General features: G+C 33.2%; 2 protein-coding genes across 2 annotated transcripts in view; both read right to left on the minus strand.

Annotated features, from left to right (window-relative positions):
• The window catches only part of CC1H2orf66 (chromosome C1 C2orf66 homolog), a 37,993-nt gene extending 29,239 nt beyond the window's left edge, over positions 1-8,754 (minus strand). Inside the window, exon 1 of the mRNA XM_042994980.1 lies at positions 8,684-8,754. The gene's annotated coding sequence lies outside the window, so the exon portion shown is untranslated. The remainder of the gene's footprint in view (positions 1-8,683) is intronic.
• PGAP1 (post-GPI attachment to proteins inositol deacylase 1) overlaps positions 6,427-22,446 on the minus strand; it is a 76,320-nt gene continuing 60,300 nt past the window's right edge. The window contains exons 19-27 of the mRNA XM_042994978.1: positions 22,052-22,090; positions 16,760-16,853; positions 14,855-14,945; positions 13,877-14,074; positions 12,668-12,803; positions 11,385-11,435; positions 10,720-10,907; positions 8,684-8,788; positions 6,427-7,424 (exon numbers count right to left, since the gene is read on the minus strand). Coding sequence (XP_042850912.1) covers positions 7,286-7,424; positions 8,684-8,788; positions 10,720-10,907; positions 11,385-11,435; positions 12,668-12,803; positions 13,877-14,074; positions 14,855-14,945; positions 16,760-16,853; positions 22,052-22,090 — 1,041 coding nt within the window. The 3' untranslated portion in view covers positions 6,427-7,285. The remainder of the gene's footprint in view (positions 7,425-8,683; positions 8,789-10,719; positions 10,908-11,384; positions 11,436-12,667; positions 12,804-13,876; positions 14,075-14,854; positions 14,946-16,759; positions 16,854-22,051; positions 22,091-22,446) is intronic.

Raw genomic sequence — 22,446 nt, forward strand, 5'->3', positions numbered from 1 at the left:
AATTTTACCATGTTCTAAGGAAAGACATGTTTTCTTTCTACCTATTTTTAGAGAATCCTAGATTTTTGTCTCTGGGTGCAGGTAGTGAAGGCGAAATGGGAAGAAGAAATGTGTTGAGTTTACATTCAAAATTGAAACTGAAAAATACACAACAAATTCTGAGTACACAGAGATGGGGGTATCTTTTAGCATAGACCATGATATCCTCTGAATGGAATAATCTGTCTTAATAGAAATTATTTTAAATTATTTTAAATAAGCACAGTAAAAATCCAAGTTTTTACATTAAAAAATAAAAACAAAACAACTAGAGCCAGTTCTTTCTTGAGATCTTAAAAATAATTATTAGGAAGGAAAAAGAAAAAGAGAAAAGGGGGAAAATAATATTTAAAAATATACTACATGAATCTGAGTTTAAGTACTAAAAAATTGTTATTGGGTAAACTAATATTCAAGTATGAGCCTCAATAATCTGAGGAAAAATAAGTACAGGTCTTCATGTCTTTGATAGATTATTCATTAAAAAGACAAAGAAATATACCTGAAGATTAATTTTTCCATGTGTAAATAAATACAAAACAGAAGTGCCACCACATTTTCCTAAAATAAATTTATTTTCAGAAACTTTAGCCAAGCTTACTTTCTACACCTATGAAATGTAAGTCAATTTTAATTCAAAATGAGAACTCTGGAAATTAAAGGTTTCTAGAGCAAAACAGGAAATGCTAGTCAACTTTAACAATTTTACTTAACCAACTTCAAAGAAAAAAATTTGGTGCCAGGTTGAGAAGATGACCCATAATAAAATATAGTTATAAAACTGCAGGGCATTCTTTCATCATTTTAAGGCACAGTCTGTTTTATCCCAAACAACTAAAAGTTCAAGGTCACAGTGATAATACGCATCCAGTTTTGGTCTATTTTCTCGTGGGTACGTTGCTACATTTATGTAAGCATGTATGTAAGCAAGTTAGTCACGTAAGTTTAAGAAACTGTAATACAACTACTTCAAAATAATACGTTTAAAGTCATTTATATATTTTTAAAAATATAAATACACAATACAATTTCATAAATTATATACACTAAAAATTGAAAGTTTTTTCCCCCTCTATAGTGGAGGAAGAGTTTATTTCTACCAATATTCCAACAAACACATATTTAATTCTGTAGACAGCATAGTTATATTAAAATACAGGTATTTCCTACTTAGGATAAAATTATTTAACACAGAGGAAAAATTCATTCCAAAAAACAACGTTAACTGAAATTTTAGGTCTTGTACATCATCTTTTTACTAATATCCAGTCACTACCAGATAATTGGATAAACTGTCACCACAGTCAAACATTTTAATATTTGGTTTTCTCTTGCCTCTTTACTTCCAAGGCTACTTTTGCAAACTGCATCAGCATTACTGGGCAGAGAAACAATAAATGATTAAATCAATTACATGATTCAATGGGAAAAACTATAATATGAAGGAATGAAATTCCTTTTGAGAATTTCCAGAGGGAAGAAATTAAAGAATTCGAATCAGATAAAAATGTTTTTGAGTCTATCATTTTTCTACTTTTCTCTCATGAATATAACACCCATCAATGTTAACATTTCAGCATTAACACCATTGATTGTTTATATTTTCTGTTAAAATGTGTGTTTTGAAATGTTTATCTCATTGGACTAAGTTAGGATCTAGTAGATAATTTTCCCCTTTGAAACATGTGATTTAAAAAGGGAATGGAAATACACAGAAGACAAAACAAATTTCACAGTAAACACTGTTACATAAATAAGAGACACCTGTACCAAAAAATGATCTGTACAACAAAACTTGAAGTTTTACAACACAGAATGAATCTGTGATAAATAAAGCAAGATTACTTCAAATGCTTACTTCAATTAATTAATAAAAGATCATTACTGGGTAAAATAACTTTTAAACCCACTAAAACCAGAGAACATTATCCCAGAAATCAGATAAAATAGAATATACTATGGCACATTACATGTTTTCAAAGAAATATTAGAGTATGGAATATAAGTTTTGAAGATTTACATATTTAATATAAGTCCTAGATGTAAAATACTGAAAATAATATTTCTGCTTTAACCCCAATATGTTAAGAAAAATTCATTGGCACAAATATCTGGAGGTATTTTACAGTTTCATTTAGCCTTTGGTGGCAAAGCATGTTTTGCTAACCATACGAATATAGTTATATTTTTCAATGTAGTGTTTTACGCTCAAAAAAATTCAAATGTGTTTTTTCCTGTAAAAGGGATGTAAAAAGTCCAATATGAAACAAGTACAACATGAAATACAAAATATGCCTATAATTTAGGCTTTTGAATAGTTGATAGTTCTATGCTTTGTCTATAAATCTTTTACTAGTGCTAGTAATATTACTACTATACAAATACTAAAAGCAAAAATAACATTAAAAAATAGCACACGAACTTTACAAAAATGGCTAATTTTTAGACTTCCTAAATTAAGATTAAATTCAAATATGCAAACAAATTTACACTAACTGTTTTTTACGAGTGTTCAAAGTTACAAGGTACAGAATCATTACAGAATAATTCTGACTGATACATATCAAGTTCTATACAAAATCGTCAGAAATTGGTTACTTGGCATTTCAAACCATACTCATTTTTGACAGCATAACATGCCAAAACAAACACTTTTAGGAAGTCCTGTACTTGACTCAGAATCTTCAACTACAGACAATGTAATCAAGATGTACGTTAGAATATCATCTAACTTTTGAAAGACATTATTGATTCAGGTATACTGTTACGTTTATACTATTAATATAACAAGTTAGTCTATTCTCACTATTTCCAAACTTCATTCTGTTCTAAAACTGTTATTAATATACAAAATCCAGTCTTCTATATTCATAATATAACTTATCACAAAATTGTGAATTCTTGAGCATTTACAGTACACATATTCAGATTTGGATTACTGGCCTGACTTTTCTTTCCTATCATCATTATTAAACGTAAAGGACACAAATAGCCTCCCAGACTTCCTATTTCCTCAGGCTGTTGAAACTTACTGTGAAAAAATGCATGAGTAATATGTAAAAAAAGAAGTCCATTACAGACTTCGTAATGTTGTCCCCTCTGTTCAACAAGAGTGAGATGAAATTTCAGCTCCCAATCATCTGTTTTATAAAAGTACCTTCTACATTTACGTTGGGAGGCAAGGAAGCTTTCTGTCAGGGTCTAATTTAGTAATATAAAGATATCCTTTTTTTTTTTTTAAAGATTTTATTTTTAAGTAATCTCCACACCCAATGTGGGGTTCAAACTCACAACCCTGAGATCAAGAGTTGCACGCTCCACTATCTGAGACCGCGAGGTGCCCTGCATAACACAAAGATACTTTTATTACTTCCTGGAAGTGTGTCATGCTCTCCAAATACTTCCCCCTGAAAAACTGCACAAGGTATCTAGTTTCCTATGATAGTAACACTGAAAAAAAAAATGATGAAAAATAATCAACAGATGCCTCATCATAAAAAGTTGCAACACACTAAAAATTTTTTTCCCAACTGATTTTAATAATAGGTTACTAAAATTGCAAATGCAGCAATGTAAAGTTTTGCACTAAACCTCCTAATAAGCAAGCTGTTACACTCAGACCTAATGCCCAAGATGAAAATCCAGGTCAAATTAATCATCCTGGGATTCAGGAATCAATTCCTCCCATTTTCCCTACAGCTTTCTAGAACTAAACTGAAAATCAGTTTTATCTCCTTTTATTTCCCCTGGCCACTAGTGTAAGAGGTGCTAATGAGCAGTGAGGTGATATAAATATACTGTGTTATGAATGACAAGTCTGAAGCATTAAGAAAAGTGTAGAACTAGAGAATGAACAAATTAGATAATCTGCCTTTATTAAGTGTGTGTGTGTGTGTGTGTGTGGTGGAAACGTGTACCATCTGTACGAGTGATAGGAAAATCAACAACAAACAAATTTACTAGGCCTAGTATATAGCTCTTTATCTTTCTCTACTGTATAATCATGTAGATTGTAGTGTAGTTCAATCAAGAAAAGGTATTCATTATATACATGTGAATTTATCTGACCGAAATATGAAAAAAAATTAACGACTAATCAATACATGATCTATATATACTGAAGAGACTCAAAATCAATGTGAACGAGGCACACATGGTTTTTGAGGACCACTGTTCTAAATATTTTCATTCTGGTGACAACCAAGAAGAGTTAGCAGAACCTGTTTAATTTCTGGCAAAAGATCCAGAAAAAAGAGGTTAATGTTTTCTATTGTATTATCAGTTCCAAGTTATAATAGTAGTAACTCCAACTGAGGCTTTAGAAACACTGAAATTACTCAGTATTTTTACTGTTCGGTCTATATGTTTGATGCAGTTATCAATGATAGGGTCCAAGAGTAATTTTTATGAGCACAAAACTTACTCAAAACTCAAATTCTAAATAAAAATGTTATAGGGGCGCCTGGGTGGCTCAGTCGGTTGGGCGTCCGACTTCAGCTCAGGTCACGATCTCACGGACCGTGAGTTTGAGCCCCGCGTCAGGCTCTGGGCTGATGGCTCAGAGCCTGGAGCCTGCTTCCAGTTCTGTGTCTCCCTCTCTCTCTGTCCCTCCCCCGTTCATGCTCTGTCTCTGTCTCAAAAATAAATAAACGTTAAAAAAAAAAAAAATTTTTTTTTAAAAAAAAATAAAAATGTTATAGTACTAGAGCTGAGAAGTTTGCTAAATTGGACACACTGTAACTGCCAATAAACAACTTCATTTTTAGTAAAAGTGCTAATAAAGCTGTGCTGTTTTACTAGCTAATAAAATAAGCTGCAAGCATGATAGAAGCAATGTATAATTGAGAGGCAAAAGGACCTTCATTTTCTCAAGTGACAGAAACATCAATTTCCCTAATCTTCAGACAGAGCCTACCTTCTCATCTCTGGTAGTTATTTGGGTTTAAAGTGCATCAGGATTTGATAAAGACTCTGTCAAAATGTGTGTGTGTGTGTGTGTGTGTACGTGCGCGCGCATGCATGTGTGTATCTGTATATATATGTACCCATAATGGCTAAAGACCCAATCTGTTGTTTATAAAATGTTTAATTAGAATCCTTTTTATAGCCCTAAAATGAAATATTCTGTTGGAATAAATAAGACTTTAGGACTTGATAACTACACTTACGTGGAAATTGTCTAGTGAGATATAATATGCCTAGTCTGCTGCTTTAAAAAGCTAATCTCCTACTCACAAATGAGAAATTTAAGCTTGTTATATTTTAGTCATGAATGGTCCTGACTGAACAAGAAGACTTTATATCATATAAACACCATGGTTATGGCTGTCAATAGAAGATCCAAATTAATGAATTTTCTAAAGTTCTTTCTGTATATAAACATGTTTAAATTCAGAAATAAATGACACAATTAACCTATAACTTGAAATACATCAGTGAAAAAAACAAAGATACAATGTACATAAACTTATGGGTATATGAACAGAAAAACATAGGCAGATGTGTCCTTATTTAAATATACATGTGGTATGCCATGGGACATCTTTCCTTTCAGGTACTGAACAAACAAGCATTTTGCATTTTATCCCTTTGCTACCTCTCTCAAATCAACAAGAACCTGAAATATTTGCCATGTCTTACTATGAGATTATCACTTCCCTTCAATGATCTTCGTAAGTGAAAATATAAATACTGAACAACAGGCATGAGGCTGGGAGAAACAACGGAATCAAACAAATTTACAAACCCTCACAGACGACACTGAAACCCTCAAATGATGCCAAAACAGCAAGGACCTGAGGAATAACTGAGAAGAGAAGTGAGGTAACCCTCCACAGGCAGTAACAGCTAAGAGACTGTAATGGAATCCAGATGCAATAGCCGATAAAAAGAATCTGGTACTCTAGGACATTCCTGGGTACTAACAAAGACACAAGTTCACAGGTACTGCTGGGAGTTAAGGGCTTTACTTAAAAAGGTTTTGGGTTATGTAGAGCATATGCATCTAAAGGAAAGGCTCCATGAGCCAAGTACACCTCAGCCTGAGTTTATTCTATCTTAAGGCAAAATACTTAGCTCTATTACCTACTCTTTTGTAGTTAAAAGTGAGCTTAAGTCTGAAATGAAAGAAATATTACTTTCTTTTCTGTGAAACAGTAATCATCTTGGCAAATTAAGATTCCATTGTTAAAACTAGTGGCTAAAACCTCCAATCTATTTAAGTATATTGTTTATACATCATGCTATTAATGGAGTAGTGGTTATTCCGTTAATAGTATAATTTTATTTATCAAATGTGGTACAGCACTTAATCGTGCTTCTTCTCTACAGTAGACAAAACTTGTGCAAACCTGGAGTTTTTTCTGACCACTGGAATTTAGTTATGTTAACAATCCACCATGATCTGAGGCACTTTTGGCAACCATGGGGTCAATGAATTAAATAAAATGGCATATGCTGGACAACTGTACTGCTCCAATGCTAGTAAGTAAATATTTGGGAGGATTCTCTTTAAATTTAACAACAGATTTCTTTAATAGTCTCCTGATGTTTACCAAGAGTACAAAATAAGATCTGCATTTGAAAAGCAGCAAGAAAATTTCATTGAATTTTGAGTTTAAATTATGTTAATTAATCTTGCATTGGTTACCAAGAAAACATGTCTCCTTAAAATTAAAAGTTGTATTTTCATAGATGTAAGAAAACAAAAGATATGCCTTGATCACTGTGGCTGCCAAAAACTGACCAAAGACTTTTGTGGTTATTTCATTTTTGGGAAACCAAACAGTTGTGAATTTCATCAATCTTTTAAGACTGATTTCTCAATATGCATACTGTAGCAAATACAAAGCAATCTACTTTTCAGAAGAAAGTTTGATGAAATGAGCAGAATGCTTGAGTTGAGATTACAAGCAATGCTACATTTACTCAATGTTTAGAAGATCCCCAGTATGGCCAATCAACCAGAATAGCTGTTATGCAGAGAAGTCCTCAAAAACAGTGGCCACCATATCCTTTTACTAATTTTTCAAAAAATGACTAGTACTTAGATGCCATACCACAAAACTAAACCATGCTTCAACGATTTTCCTCAAGCATTATAAAACTAATTTCCTATTTTCAATATTGTAAAAATAGACCTATCTTCTCCAAAGGATCTTGTCATCCACATTCATGGATGTGTGCATTCCCTCTTAACACTGACTCTAATGATATAAATTATTTTTATCATTCCTTAAATCCAGCCTTACATAAAGTTACATAACGCATGGAGTAAAAGAGGAATGAAAACAAAGCATGGAACCCTGTATAAGTGTGCTGACCCAAAAGCAATTACACCAACAGCCAGAGGAAGTGGAAATTGTGAAGTAGTCTTCAACAATTTACTGTAAAGAGACAGAGAAATATATATTATGCAAACTACATTGTAGGCAAAACCAGAATATGCTGATATTTTATACAGTTCTGAGAAAGTATTCTAAATGGTGTTAGATGGAGTAATTTTTCATATAATGAATTTAACCATACATAATTTTTAAAAAGATCAATACAAGCTATATTTTAGCCAGAGAAAAATACTAGCCGAACTTTTATTCACCAATTCTACCTCTAAAAATTTACCCTTACAAAAATAATATTTACTAAGACATACCTATAGAAATATTTATTTTAACCCTACTTGTAATAGCAAACAAAACAAAAAGCCTCAACCAAATAAAAAGGGAATGATCCTTAATTACTAACAGGAACAGTATTAAAATGACACCAAATCTTATTAAAAGAAAAATACAGAAAAGACTATTACTTTTTTATTCTGAAAACAAAAAACTGGGATAGGAGGGGTTAAAGAAATTTGTCTAAGGACATAGGGCTATTAAATGGCAGGCCAAGATTTAAACCCCAGGTCTGCCTTATTCTACAATGTCTACAAACATCTGCCAGGATCAACTGAAAACAGGCTCGTAGAGCAAACAACCAGGCAATGAAAACTCAAATTTTATTATGGAGAACTTTAAACGTATGTATTAGTGAACTACTAATAGTATAATGAACCTCATGTACCCATCACCCAACTTCAAAAAGTATCAAGTGATGGCCAATCTTACTTCACCTATAATCCTATCCACTTCACTCCTTCTGTACTTTTTTTAAGTTTGTTTGTTTGTTTGTTTATTTATTTATTTTAAGAGAGAGAGTGAGCATAGGAGGAGTAAAGAGAGAAGGAACAAGGGAGAATCCCAAGCCGTCTCCATGCTGTCAGTGCGGAGCCTGACGTGGGGCTTGAACCGGTGAGATCATGATTGTGCCAAAATCAAGACTAAGTCACTCAACTGACTGAGCCACCCAGGTGGCCCTCCTTCCGTACTTTTTGGAAACAAATCTTATTAGACATCATATATTTTAAGGGCTAAATTAAAAAAAAAAATCATTATATCCTAACAAGTAAACCTGATAATTAAGAAAACAAATATAGTACTTGCATATAAACTACATCTGCATACAAACCATAATTACTCTACAGTTATAGCTTTAACTTTAGGAACAGTCAAAATAATTAGAAATAAAGAACATGTGTCAGGCATCAAAGAAAGAGTGATAAAGACTAGGAAGAGATGTAAGAAAAAGGAAGATTGAACTACTATACCTGGATTTTATTGAAACGGTGTGAGTATTTCCAAGAATTGCCATAGTTGGAATAAGGATAAATGCCAAAGGTTTACACGGATCAGGACTAAGTTTAAAGTAATACCTACATCAAAGAGAAAAACAAACAAATCAACAAAGTATACTCAATCATTTTATTTTTTTAATTTTTTTTTTTTAACGTTTATTTATTTTTGAGAGAGAGACAGACAGACCATGAACGGGGGAGGGGCAGAGAGAGAGGGAGACACAGAATCGGAAGCAGGCTCCAGGCTCTGAGCCATCAGCCCAGAGCCCGACGCGGGGCTCAAACTCACAGACCGCGAGATCGTGACCTGAGCTGTAGTTGGGACGCTTAACCGACTGAGCCACCCAGGCACCCCACGACCTGAGCCGAAGTCGGCCGCTTAACCGACTGAGCCAATCATTTTAAATTATCAGAATCAAACAAATTAATTAAATTTCAGAATACTGCATTGATATGAGAGCTCTAAACAGCTCATGAAATTTTTGATAATTTTTGCTATAGATCATCTTTATACCTAAGGTTTTATATTGAGAATTATGTTCAGAAACTACTAAGGGAAATGAAAATATCCAATATGGGAGCACTTCCTTTTATTTTTATAAAGTTTATTTATTTTGAGAGTGTGTACATGTGAGGGGGAGGGGCAGAGAGAGAGAGAGAGAGAGAGAGAGAGAGACAGAGTCCGTCCCAAGCAGGCTCTACACTGGCAGCATGGAGCCCAATACAGGGCTTGATCCCACGAGCAGTGAGATCATGACCTGAGCTGAAATCAACCAACTGAGCCACCCACGCACCTCAGCACTTTTTTAATAATAGGTATAGGGGCACCTGGGTGATTCAGTAGGTTGAGCGTTGACTTGGTTTCAGTCAGATCATGATCTCGCAGTTCCTAAGTTTGAGCCCCACTCTGGGCTCTGCACTGATAGTGTGAAGCCTGCTTGGGATCTCTCTCTCCCTCTCTCTCTGCCCCTCCCCTGCTCACTCACTCCATCTCTCTCAAAATAAATGAACTTAAAAAAATTTAATAATAGGTACATGTATATCTGAAAGGTCATACAGAAATAATGTTTTTATAAAACAAGTTATTCAAAATATATTAAGGCTGCTCTAGTTTATAAAAAAGATGAAAAAAATGAAGATTTATATAAATTGTCTCTTATTTTCTTTTAAATCTAAATTCTCATTTCTGGCATTTACTGACAGTGAGACATCTATAGCCTTTTAGAATCATAAATTTATGCTCCTCAAATAATTTTCTCCCCAAACCTTTGAACAAAAAACTCTGGATCTTGACTAAAATTAGGGACAAAGGAAGAATATTAACATCTGGTAACCTGTTGATTTATCAAACTTTGACTTTTCAAAAAATATACTTTCAGTATTTAGATAATTTGAAATGTTTATATTGTTTCTAAAAACTATATTGAGTAGAAGTTCAATTATTGGATGATGTGGCCTATTTTTCAAAAACAAATTATAACTAAATATTCTAGAAACAATCTTAGAAGGCATCTCAGACTCTGATTTAACCTAGAATAGTTACCATGTGGCAAGGCAAACGGTCATTTATTTTAGTTTAATGTTTGGTGCTCATTAGAAAAGTACACTTTTTTTCATTATTTCCAATATTTTTAAATGTAAGCATTTTCTTCTTCCCCAATTTAAGGAAACATAAAACTGATCATGAATTGAAAAATACTTAAAGCACTAGCATTATGAATACCTTGGGTCAGCAAAGCAAAGCACATATTTTCACATATGTCTAGACTCACAGAAGGTTAAAGGTAAAATAAATAAAACACAATTCCCTCTTTTGGGCAGATTTTGAGGAAGTTTATATTCTCACAGTAAGGGAAAAAAATGTGATTGTATTGAAAATAAATTTCAGGTGATATATAGCTTCCTGTTCTTGAGGACGTTTGATGGATCGTTAGGAATCTGGCAAGTCTCTACTTACAGACATTTATTGTTTTAACCACATAAATTATAATTATATAAATAAAACGCACCTGAGATTCTTTAACCAGTAAATTAAAGATGGCATGCTGAGTAATACAATCCATGTTAATAAGTTAATCACAGTATTGTGCATACGAAGACTATCTTCAGCATCATTGGCAGATAAATGAAGATAGTGTACTGTAGAGTCTTTATGGTGATTTGATTTTTTTTCATTTCTTCTAGAGTGTTTGAGATTCTACAAAGCAATAAAGTAAAAATACTAAGGTACTGCATAAAATTTAAGTTTATTATTTTACTTAGAATCACTCCATTATTTAACAGCTAAATAAACACATCTATTACCAAACTGATATAAAATACTTTGCTCAAAGTATAAACTACCTTGCTCAAAAGTAATCTAAAGTGGTTATCATTATAAAACTTTTGTTCCTTTGACTTGCTATTTCCACTGCTGAGAATGTATCTTCTAAGTAATTACTTAAAATTTAAAAGATAATTTGTAACAATAAAAATGACATTTACTGACAAAGATCAATTTAAAATTAGACAATCTAATTTCTAGGTTCACTTATCTTAAAATTATTTAAATTCATGACATCTTTTTTTAAACACTGTAAAATCCTAACTTAAAAAAAAAAACACAAAACAATTTTTTTATTCCCTCATGTTCTTTTATATTAAAGTGATGTAGAGCTTTGAAAATAAAACTTACCACAGTCTGGCTATTTTTAAAAGTTGCTAGGCTGGCTTGCAGATGAACAATCTAAGAAAAAGAAAAAACTGTTTAATTTCACTTTTATTTTGAAACAAAAAACAACCATTTTTATTACAATTGAGAAGTATTATAATCTGAAATTTAAAGAAATCTAGAAAACTAAAAACACACTTAAACATTTACAAACAGTCTTTCAGAAAAGGTAAATAATAACTACACATACTTGCTATCATGGATTAAAAAAGAGAAAAAAAAATAAGAACAAACTTTCAGAGTATGATAGGGCCAGGATATATTGTTATACCTCCTATATTCTGTGAGACTATATTTGAATAATGCTTTGCTCTAGAAGCTTCATGTCCTGTGAGTAAAATATTTGATTATCTTCATTATAGCATAAGGAATTTAACATGTTTCACACATTCCACATCACTGAAAATCTGAACTTGGTGAAATGTTTATAAGAACCTGAGAAAATCTTTTAATTGGCTATGTTTGCTTAAGCTAAGTATTTGAGAAAATTTTGCTTACTGGATCAATTATTTGCAACATCCAATTTGAAAAGCTAAAAATATCATATTTATAAATCAAAGCAGTAAACAGATTTTTCTGATAGACAAAATTCCTTTGGAAAACTGAAAATAAATTGTATTAGTGTTAAAAACAGACATAAGTCAACTTTGTTTAAAAAAGGAAAAAAAAGATGATCCATTCTGTTATCAACCGTCTCTACATAAGCCTCATGTGGAGAGTATGCAGTTGTATAACCTAGATTTTCCTGCAAAGCTGTCAGCCTTCTTGGAAGTGTTTTTTGGTTTCCCAGTAAAATTATCAGACTATTTTATCCTTGCCTTCTGATTCTCCAGCAACATCTGTTAACATTCTACATTATCTCAGTACATTTGAAAGCTTGATCCCACTGACATAATTTTTTGTTTACTACCTGTGTTTAAAGAGGTGTGAATAAAAACTGCTCTAGTAAAATATTTTTTAAAAAGCTAACATTACTTGTAAGAGCAAGAAGCAATGTGAAACAGGTTACATCTTCTTCCCCCTTTTTTTAAATACACTAACCAAACTCAGATTAATAATTTCAGCTTTACAGTGAACTACGTATTTTAAATAACCAAGATGTTTAAAAAAGCCTTTTACACTTAAGCCTGTTAGAGAATAGAAGGTTACTACAGCTGTAATTAAAATTTTTGTTAACAACACCAAAGGAAATTCTATGCCTGCCTGACCCAAAGCCCAGCCATTCTGACTTCAGTGATGTGACATACCTTAAACACATAATAAAGATAAGTAAGAAGTATGGCAAATGCTCCACAAGTTGTCCAACTAACTATGATCAAAACAGTGGTCAAAAAGGGCAAGTCTAGTGATATCATCTTGGTATCTTTAGGAAGTTCGGGGGGCCTGGAAAAAAATAAGAATAAAGCTTTTACAAGTATATTAACAGTTACCTACATGGTCACATATAAGAAGAAAACAATTCAGTACTCTGCCAGGCTCTCCTGCTTATTAATATGCAAGTACCATAAGGTAAGCAGTAAAATGTTTTTTCATAAAGGCAAGGGATGACACATGTTTGACTGTAAATTCTGTAATACACTGTGATAGCTCCTCTTTCACTTAGATACACTATGGCTGATACTAAGAAAAAAACGTTGCTACAAATAATCATTAATAATAGGCTCTCTGCCATGTATTTCTGATCTTGATTAAGAGGAAAAACAGTTTTCTATCTCTTAAAGTCTTGAGATCACTCAGACAATGTGATGCTAGTAGTGTCTGAAGCATCTCAGAAGGGTGAAGGAAGAAGGCAGACCATAATCCCCTCTGTGACAGTAAATCATATAATATGTCTGGTGAGGAGCAGTGGCAATGGAAACTAGGTCAGTGGTTTATCAGAAAAGCCTACCAGTAACTTCAAACTTTGTCTATGGGCCTGTAATAAAACTCTAGGCAATGTTTTTGGAATTTTTATGCATTTCACCTAATCTGATCTTAAGTATCTTGACTGGAATCTATTGCCCCCAGGTTTGACTGAAAGTTAGCATATAAAAGCACTGCCAGAGAAACACTTCTTCCTTGGAAAGATTTACAGCCATAAACATTAAAACTACTTCTGTAATCTGTCAATATTTTTTTTAAGTAATGTCAACCCACAATATGTGGCTCTAACTCGTGACCCCAAGCTGAAGAGTTACACACTCTACCAATTGAGCCAGCACAACATCCCTCTGTCAAACTTTTTTGATTAACTCTTGGCATTAAGGTCTAACTCAAATATAGCATTTATCTTGCGATAATATATTTTTAACAAAAGTTTTATTTAGATATAGCTTTGAACATTAATCCATGTTTTTCTAGTCATACATCTTTCCTTAGAAATTACAGTTTAGTGAAAGCAAATTAATATTGAGGATCCTTATCAAAATATAATTTTTTCCTTAAGAGCAATGAGAAAGCTTTTGGTCATTCTTTACCTTTTCAAAGCTAGCCACAATGAAGAAAGGAGTCTCACAGATGTAGAAGAAAGTAGACCACCCCAGTAGGCAGTACATGTTCCAAACAGAAAGAGAACCAAGGATACAAGGGGGAAACACATACTCTGACTAGTTAAAACGATGGCATCTAATTCTGGCAACAATAACACATCCCATAATTCCTTAAACCATTTATATCTGTGGATAGAAGAAAACATACAATAAAAGCAAAAAAAAAAAAAATCAACAACTTTCAAATATTTAATATCTGAGGTGTTTGACCATTTACTACAGTCCCCAAAGTTCAATGATACTCAATTCATAATTATACTGAAAAACACATTTCAATTCCTTGTAGAGAAAAAGTCATTTATCTTCCAAGTAAGTCTACTGATCTTCAAGGATCTGAATCCTGAGTCTCAATGTAACTCCACTGCTCTCTATTGATCATTGTAATGAAGTAACAAGTGACCTTTTTTTTAGGTTAGAAAACCAACAATTGTCATGACAGAAGAAAAGAGATCTAAGTATATTGGTTCTTAACCAGAAAACCCACAAAATGTGAGTAAATTAAAAAAGGAATGTTAAGTGTGGTAGAGAGATCCAAAATATACTTGTATGGGAAGAAAAAGTGATCCGAGACATCATTTCATCAATACTCTATAATGGTTTGTGTTCATGAATCTGGGATACTCAGAGATCATGGACCATGTACATCCATTTGCAAATGTTAAAAGTCTGGTATATTTACAGACTAAGTTTCTACAAGTGATTATATATATATATATATAATTTTAAAACCTTTGAATTGGTTATAGTATTAAAGTAAATGTTGATATACCAATTAGGCCTCTGCCTAAGAGAAAAACCTCATTTAATAAAACATATTTTCATGAAAATTTATATTATGTTATGGGGCCAAACATGTTTTATATATATAAAACAATTAAAATCATTTTCACAGATAATAAAACTTACCCCAACAGAAACTTAATCATAAGTACAAAAGGATCAACTTTATATGGCTTGGCTTGTTTATCCAACATAGTAGCATATTCTAAGCAATGACCTGGTGATTAAAAAAAAAAAATTATATGTAGTAAAGAATTCAGTGATTAAGTATAGACTTATCATACACTGACTGCATTACCTGTAAGAGCAATATATTTCTTGTTACAAAGCAAGGGTCATTACTATCAAAGACACTATCTTCAAAAGATTAAAAATCACTGTAATTCAACAGATCTCATACAAGAGGACACAATCACTTGTTAAACAGCTTCAGGAAGCCAAAGCTGGGGTTTCACCATTTGTATTTTCACAAAGCTCCAAAGGTGATTTAAAAAAAACAACAACTCTATAGAGATATGATTCTTATACTACACAATTCATTCAAAATATATGCAATTCAGTGGTTTTAAGCATTCACAGATATGCCTTCCTCACCACAATCAGTCTTAGAATATTTTCATTACTCCCAAAACAAACTTTGTTCCCTTAACTGTCACCTCCAATGTCTCCTTATTCCCAGGCAACAACTAATATCTTTTCTGTCTTTATAGACTGGCCTATTCGGAACATTTCATATAAATGAAACCATGTAATATGTGGTCCTTTATGATGGGATTTCACTTGGCATGTTTCCAAGATTCATCCATGTTGTAGCACCTATCAGCACATTTTATTTATCCATTTATCAGCCGATAGATATTTGGGTTGTTTCCACTTTTTGGATATTATTAACAGTGCTCCTGTGAACATGTATGTACAAGTTTAGTATGGGTGTATGTTTATATTTTTCGTGTAACTAGGAGTACAGTTCCTGAGTCATACTGTAACTGCCAGACTGCTCTCCAAAGCACCTATACCATTTTACATTCCCAACAACAGTGTATGAAGGTTAAAATGAATACTAAAGGTAGACTTGAAATTGTAAGTTGCTGAAAGGGAATGAGTAGCTGGAGAAGGATTTGGCAAGATGGAAATGGTAAAGGTTATTTCTGGACAGCTTTTACGTATTTTGGTCCTACTCTCTTCCTATCTCTTACTATCCAAGCCCAACAAGTGTGTGAGGGCCTTACAAAGTAGGCTCCTGGGAAACTATTCTAATTGCAACAGACTAGGGAAGGTTTTGTACAATGTAGTGCCTATTCTGTATTTGCCTCTCCAGATCCATTCCATCGCCACCCTTTACTTTGCTCTGAATTCTGGGAGGCTGACTTCGGTTCAGTGAATGATAGGCACAGGAAGATAAGAGGAAATAAGGTTAGTGTATTTACTTCCCCATCTTTCTCCCTGCTGACAGTGGCTGGAGCTGCAGTAATGCTGCCCTCTCGTATAGCTCTCTCTAGGCTTGCTCCCTCTCTTGCCCTAGTCCTGAGGAGTATCAGATGGATCTGCTGCTAATCTGGCATTTTATCATTTCTTGTTGGTTTCCCCTAACCCATCACATACCTTTCAAATAGTCCCTTTATTAAGATTAACTCTCAATTATTCCATTCAGTGTGCCAGAACCTAACTGATACAGCTGATAACAGCCCAAATAATATGCTGAATGCCTACTATGTGCTTGACACTATGTTAGGCACCAGGAATGGAATGAAGAACAAAATCCCCATCAGTGAGACTCCACCTGTTAAGACCTCCTCAGAAGAGAGGAAAAAACTTCAGACACAAAAGTATCTTTTCCTTACTGGAAAAGCCCAGTAAGGAATCTTCTTGGGTATTTCCTAAAACTAGAGGATCTCAAACCCTTGTAAACTTAAGAGATAGGTCATAAATTTTCAAGAAATTGAGGTATTCCTTAACCACATGACAGATAAATTAAGTAGAAATGAAGCACTAAAGAAGAAAGGGAGAGAGGAGGAATAGAAACATTCTTACCTGTTGAGAAAAGAGAGTATAACTGTCCTCCATAAGCAAGAAGGATACTAGATGTAACATAAGCAGGAAGAGCTCCACCATGAAATCTAACTACCTAGAAAACAGGCAAATCAAAAGGCAACTTTTGAATATTCGTGTTAATGAAATAAATGTACTTTCACATGAAATAAAAATGTCTTTCTTCACTTTTTATCTTTCCTGACATTGCCACAGAGGTATACTTCCAGTAATGGATACCAAAACTCTAAGTAAAATAAATGTTAAGAATATACAGCATGCTAGAAACATGTTATCAGATTTTTTCATAAAGGTGTAACAAAAAATATATATAATTAAGCAGCATATGTATGTTACAAAGTTTTCTTACAAGGTACATTTGGTGAGCATGTATTTAATGTTTCAGGTTTGATACTAAACATTTTATATGCATTATCTCATGTTCTCCTCCCAAAAATCCTTTGAGGTAATTCTTATCCCTGTTTTACAAATGAAGAAATTCAGGCACAGGGAGCCCAAGTAACTTGCACAATTAAAAACATAAAAGACAAGCAAATTACTTGTTAACTCAATGTTCTCATCAGTAAAATGGAGGCAACAGCAGTACTTACCTTATAGGTGTTTTCAGGTTTAAAGATGTTCATTTGTGGAAAGCATTTAGAATATTAACTTAAACATGAAAAGCTATCAAAAAATATTAGCTATTATAGGCATACTTCATTTTATTGTTTTGCTTCATTGTACTTTGCAGATAATTGTGTTTGTGTTTTGTTTTTTTTCTTACAAATTGGAGGTTTGTGGCAACTGACACTGAGGAAGTTTACTGGTACCATTTTTCCAACAGAATTTGCTCACTTGGTGTCTGTCACTTTTGATAATTCTCACAATATCTCAAACTTTTTCATTATTATGCTTGTTATAATGATCTATGATGATTAATGACGACTCATGGAAAGCTCAAATAATGGTTAGCACTTTTTAGCAGCAATAAAGATTTAAAAATTAAGGTATGCATAGTTTTTTTAGACATAATACCATTACACACTTAATGGGCTGCAGTATAGTGTAACCATAACTTTTATATGTACTTTTATGTCATTTGACTTGCTTTATTATAATATTTGCATTATTGTGGTGGAACTCAACTCACAACTCCAAGTATAAGCCTATTAATATTTCTTAAATAGGGAGCTGTTTAAGGGGGGAAGGGAGGGATGAGCTGTTTTTATGTAAATGGAACTATAGTCAAAAATTATTCATAGATAAATGACTATGAAAATCTAATGTATTTGGTCTTTCCCAATTTAGAAAGTGTTCCATCAATGTACTGCGCTCAATGTGCTTGGCACTGGGAATATAAGGGTGAGCACTAAGGAGTTTACAATGTAGTGACTTTGCTGTAATCTCATTAACAATTTAACACTTCAGTATCATTAGGTGCTTTAACTTCAAAGTCCTGGAGTTTTAAGGACAGATGAGGCAAGGGAATTCCAGGGTATTCATTTACTCACTTAGCCACTGACATTTAACAAATTCAAGTCTCACCCTCAGAACAGTGACAACACCTTCCCTTCACTCTACTCCCCTTCTCTCTCTAGTTACTGCCTTTTTCTTCCCTCTCGTTGCTAAACTTCTCAAGAGCTTGATGTGCTATCTCTCCTCTTTATCTACTCACTCCTAATCTTTTGCTTGCATCTACCAAAATAACACTAATGCTCCATGGACCCTTCTTCTGAGGTATGCCTGTATAAGGCTTTTAGGTCCTTTAGTGTCTTTGGAAATTGTGTGGAATGGGATTTAACTCAGAGACTAAATTCATAACCATTATGTTAGTGCCTCAAGACATTCTATCAGCTAATCTAATTTCTATAAAAATATATAAATACAACAAAAAGAAAGTGTTAAATTCTTTTAATGTTAAAGTTTTATTTTTTCAGCATAAAAAAGATTTATTATTCTCTGTAAGCACCTTTTAATGTTGAAGTTTTAAAAGAAATTTACCTTAAAGCATGTTCTCCAACCACCGTATTAAAAAAAAAAATGTACAGACTCTCCTGGCAATCTGATGAAAGCCATGGAAATGCATGTTTACACAAAATGGCATGTAAAATTTCAAGAAGCTCAAGGTCTCCCTGAATCTCCTTCATGGATTTCCAGGTTAAGATTAGAAAGACTCAAAAATAAAACCCCACTTACTGCCTATACTCATAATTTACAATTATAGCTTTGAGTGGAAGGAGAGGAGTTGAGCAAAGGGGAAAAGGTCATTTTTCTATTACTAAGTGATACTCAATGCCTGCTAATGACATGCTAGGAAATATATAGCATTCTTTAATTATCAATAGCATAGAAGGAAAGTTAAGCAGCATTCAGCCTTAGAGTCAGACTCCTGGGTTTAGACTATAGCTCTGCCTCTCACTAGCGCTGTGTCCTTGGGCAAGTTACTTTACCCCTCTTTTTCTCTGTCTTTATTAGTAAAATGGAGATAAACAGCACTTATCTCACAGGGAGTTTGAGGCTTAAATGTGTTCATCTGTATGAAGTATTTGGAATAGTAACTGGCACACATAGGTGGATCAGAAAATATTAGCTGTTATTATTAACCTTTAATGCTCTTCACTACCTTTGGAAATCTTCTAAGACTTCTTATATAGTATTCTGAATATAACAGTTCTTTGTAGTGACTGTCATTGTTGAGTATTAAGTATTATACTGGGCCACAGATATAGCTCATATAAAATATAATCCAACAATCCTAAATTGGCTTTCATGGATCATATTTAAATTGTAGACATGGTTCATTTGGTTTAGTATTTGGCACAGTATTTCTTTACATTTCAAATTAGAGGCCAACATTAAAAAAATTTTTAAAAAGGGGCACCCTGGGTGGCTCAGTCAGTTAAGCATCTGACTTCCGCTAGGTCATGATTTCTCCGTGAGTTCAAGCCCCATGTTGGGCTCTGTGCTGACAGCTCAGAGTTTGAAGTCTCCTTTGGATTCTGTGTCTCCCTCTCTTTCTCTGTTCCTCCCCCACTTGCACTCTGTCTCTCTCTCTCTCTCAAAAATAAATAAAGATTATGGGGCACCTGGGTGGCTCAGTCAGTTAAGAGTCCGACTTCAACCTGGGTCATGATCTCACGGTCCGTGAGCTCAAGCCCCACGTCAGATTCTGTGTTGACTCAGATTCTATGTCTCCCACTCTCTCTGCCCCTCCCCTGCTCATGCTCTGTCTCTTTCAGTCTCAAAAATGAATAAATGTTAAAAAATAAATAAAGATTAAAAAATTAAAAATTTTTTTAATCTAAAAATCCAGACTTCCAGCTTCTCTTAAAACCTAAAGATTTGGCAACATTAGACTTTATTCCTACACCAAAATGATTTACTAATTTATATAATTCTGTTGAGAAAGTAACTTCTGGTTTATTTTTTGTCCTCTCTTTCATTAGAGTAGACTAAAGAGTATGTAAATAATTTTCCTTTTTCTGGAAAAAAAATTAATTTTATGGAAAACTGTCTAATCAGAAGCTAAAGATTCTCTCAAGCAAGCTTTCTCTTTATTCTTCTTCTCAGTCTTCTTTGAATCAGCAACACTGAAAATATGTATGAATGATATATACAACTTCAATTCATTCTCCTGTTCTCAAGCTAAATTTTTAAACAAACATGAAGAAAGAGCATCTGGTATCTTTCCAGTAATCTGAGGACTTAATTACCACAAATTCTTTGACATTTAAAAAAAGCATCCACCATTGATTCTGTAACACCTACATATCTTGTTTTTTTAGGTAAATTTCCATGCCTAAGCAAGAATACTAGCATATTCTTCTTTGGTGGACAGATAATTAGGCTTTGCTATCAAGTATCAAGCTAACTTGACTTTTTTGGTCACTAATCTGAATTATGAGCCACGGGGATGATATGGGTAAGAGAGTATGTTGTATCCTCAGCCTATATCACTGTATACACTAACATGCCTTCTGGACATACTAAATATACAACAGCATCAATTCTTCCCCTATATTCCTTAATTTTTCTTAATAAAGGTCCCTTAACAATCTAGAGTATTTCTTAGAACTATCATCCATGATGCTATTTTCCAATTTTTACCAACATTTAATCTTCTCTTCCTAATGTAGCACATTTTACACATTAACTTACAATTTTCTAATGATCACAAATTTAAAAATAATTACAATCTAGCTCTCACCAGGTTGCTGTGAGAATCAGATGAGATAATGCATATAAAAATTTTTTTAATTTAATTTTGGTTTGTAAATTTTATAAATATAGAATGAGTTAAGTCTTAAAAATTCTGCTCTGCCCGAATTACAAAACACAAGAGACCAAAAAATAAAGTAAAATTAATAGAGGGCACAAAAAAATTTTAGTCAATTTTAAAACCACTATATAATTTTTCTGACTAATCAATACTATTATTTATGTTATACATAAATATAACAGGTTATACAATTCTGCAAATTATAATGATGCTGAATAATTTAGTAGCTCTGTTACTTGATAAGTTATTTCTGTAACACTATTTGCTTATGAATTATACTCACCAAAAGAATTTAAAATATTTCAACATGTTTCTATTTATTTATTTATTAAAGATTATTTATTTTGAGAGAGTGAGCACATGTGTGAGTCGGGGAGGAGCAGAGAATGAGGGAGAGAATCCCAAGCAGGCTGTGCACTGTCAGTGCAGAGCCTGACATGAAGTTCACTCTCACGAACCAGGAGATCAAGACTTGAGCTGAAATCAAGAGCTGGGCACAACCCGACTGAGCCACCCAGGCACTCCAACATATTTATTTTTAATATAATTTACTTTTTATTTTTTACAAACTAAGCACACACAACATAAAAAGTCACTTGAAAATGTTTGTTTATATGAGAGCCTAAAATTTTATTGGATTATGACTTATAGCACAGTATGAGCAACATAAAATCTTTATAAGACATTCATTTAGCCAAAAATATTAGTTTGTTTGCAAATCAAGAATCAGCTCTCAATTCTTAGGAATGAAACCATCACCTTAAAGCCAGGGGTGGCCAACTATGACCTATCTGTGAAGAATGGTTTTTGGATTTTATTAAAGCAGGAGAAAGAAGGAAAAGGAAAAAGACTGGGGGTGGGGGGAGGAAGAAGCAACTGTAGCAGTAGCAGCAGCAAAAGACCATATTTGGTATGTTAAAATATTTCATTATCTGGCCCTTTTATAGAAAAAGTTTGTAACCTGTGCCTCATAGTATCTATTTACAAGGCAATCAATAATCAACCAGGAATCTTACCTGTCCAAGAATTTGTGAAAAGGAAGTCTTAACTGTGACCTAGTTTAAAATAATCATAAAAAAAAGAGGTTATTTCTCCTAAACTCTTCTAGTTCACATTTTATTAAATTGAACACTTCCGCACATCTCTAAACACAATCGTTAATTTTTTTATAATAACCAACCTAAAGGCACTTACAGTCTTAAAAGGATCCTCTGAACCAGAAATTTTAATTTGCAATAAGTATAGTTTTATTATTCAATATATTTTCCTTCTAATTCTTTGATAATTGGATGAATGCTATGGTACATGTGATAGGTAACCCTTTACTAACTAGAATTTTTGATTAACCAGAATCTTAGTATTGGGTCATATAATCTAAAGGAATTTACTGATTGAGTCCAGAAGCTATACA

This window comes from Panthera tigris, chromosome C1, assembly GCF_018350195.1.
Source record: "Panthera tigris isolate Pti1 chromosome C1, P.tigris_Pti1_mat1.1, whole genome shotgun sequence".
Lineage (NCBI taxonomy): Eukaryota > Metazoa > Chordata > Mammalia > Carnivora > Felidae > Panthera > Panthera tigris.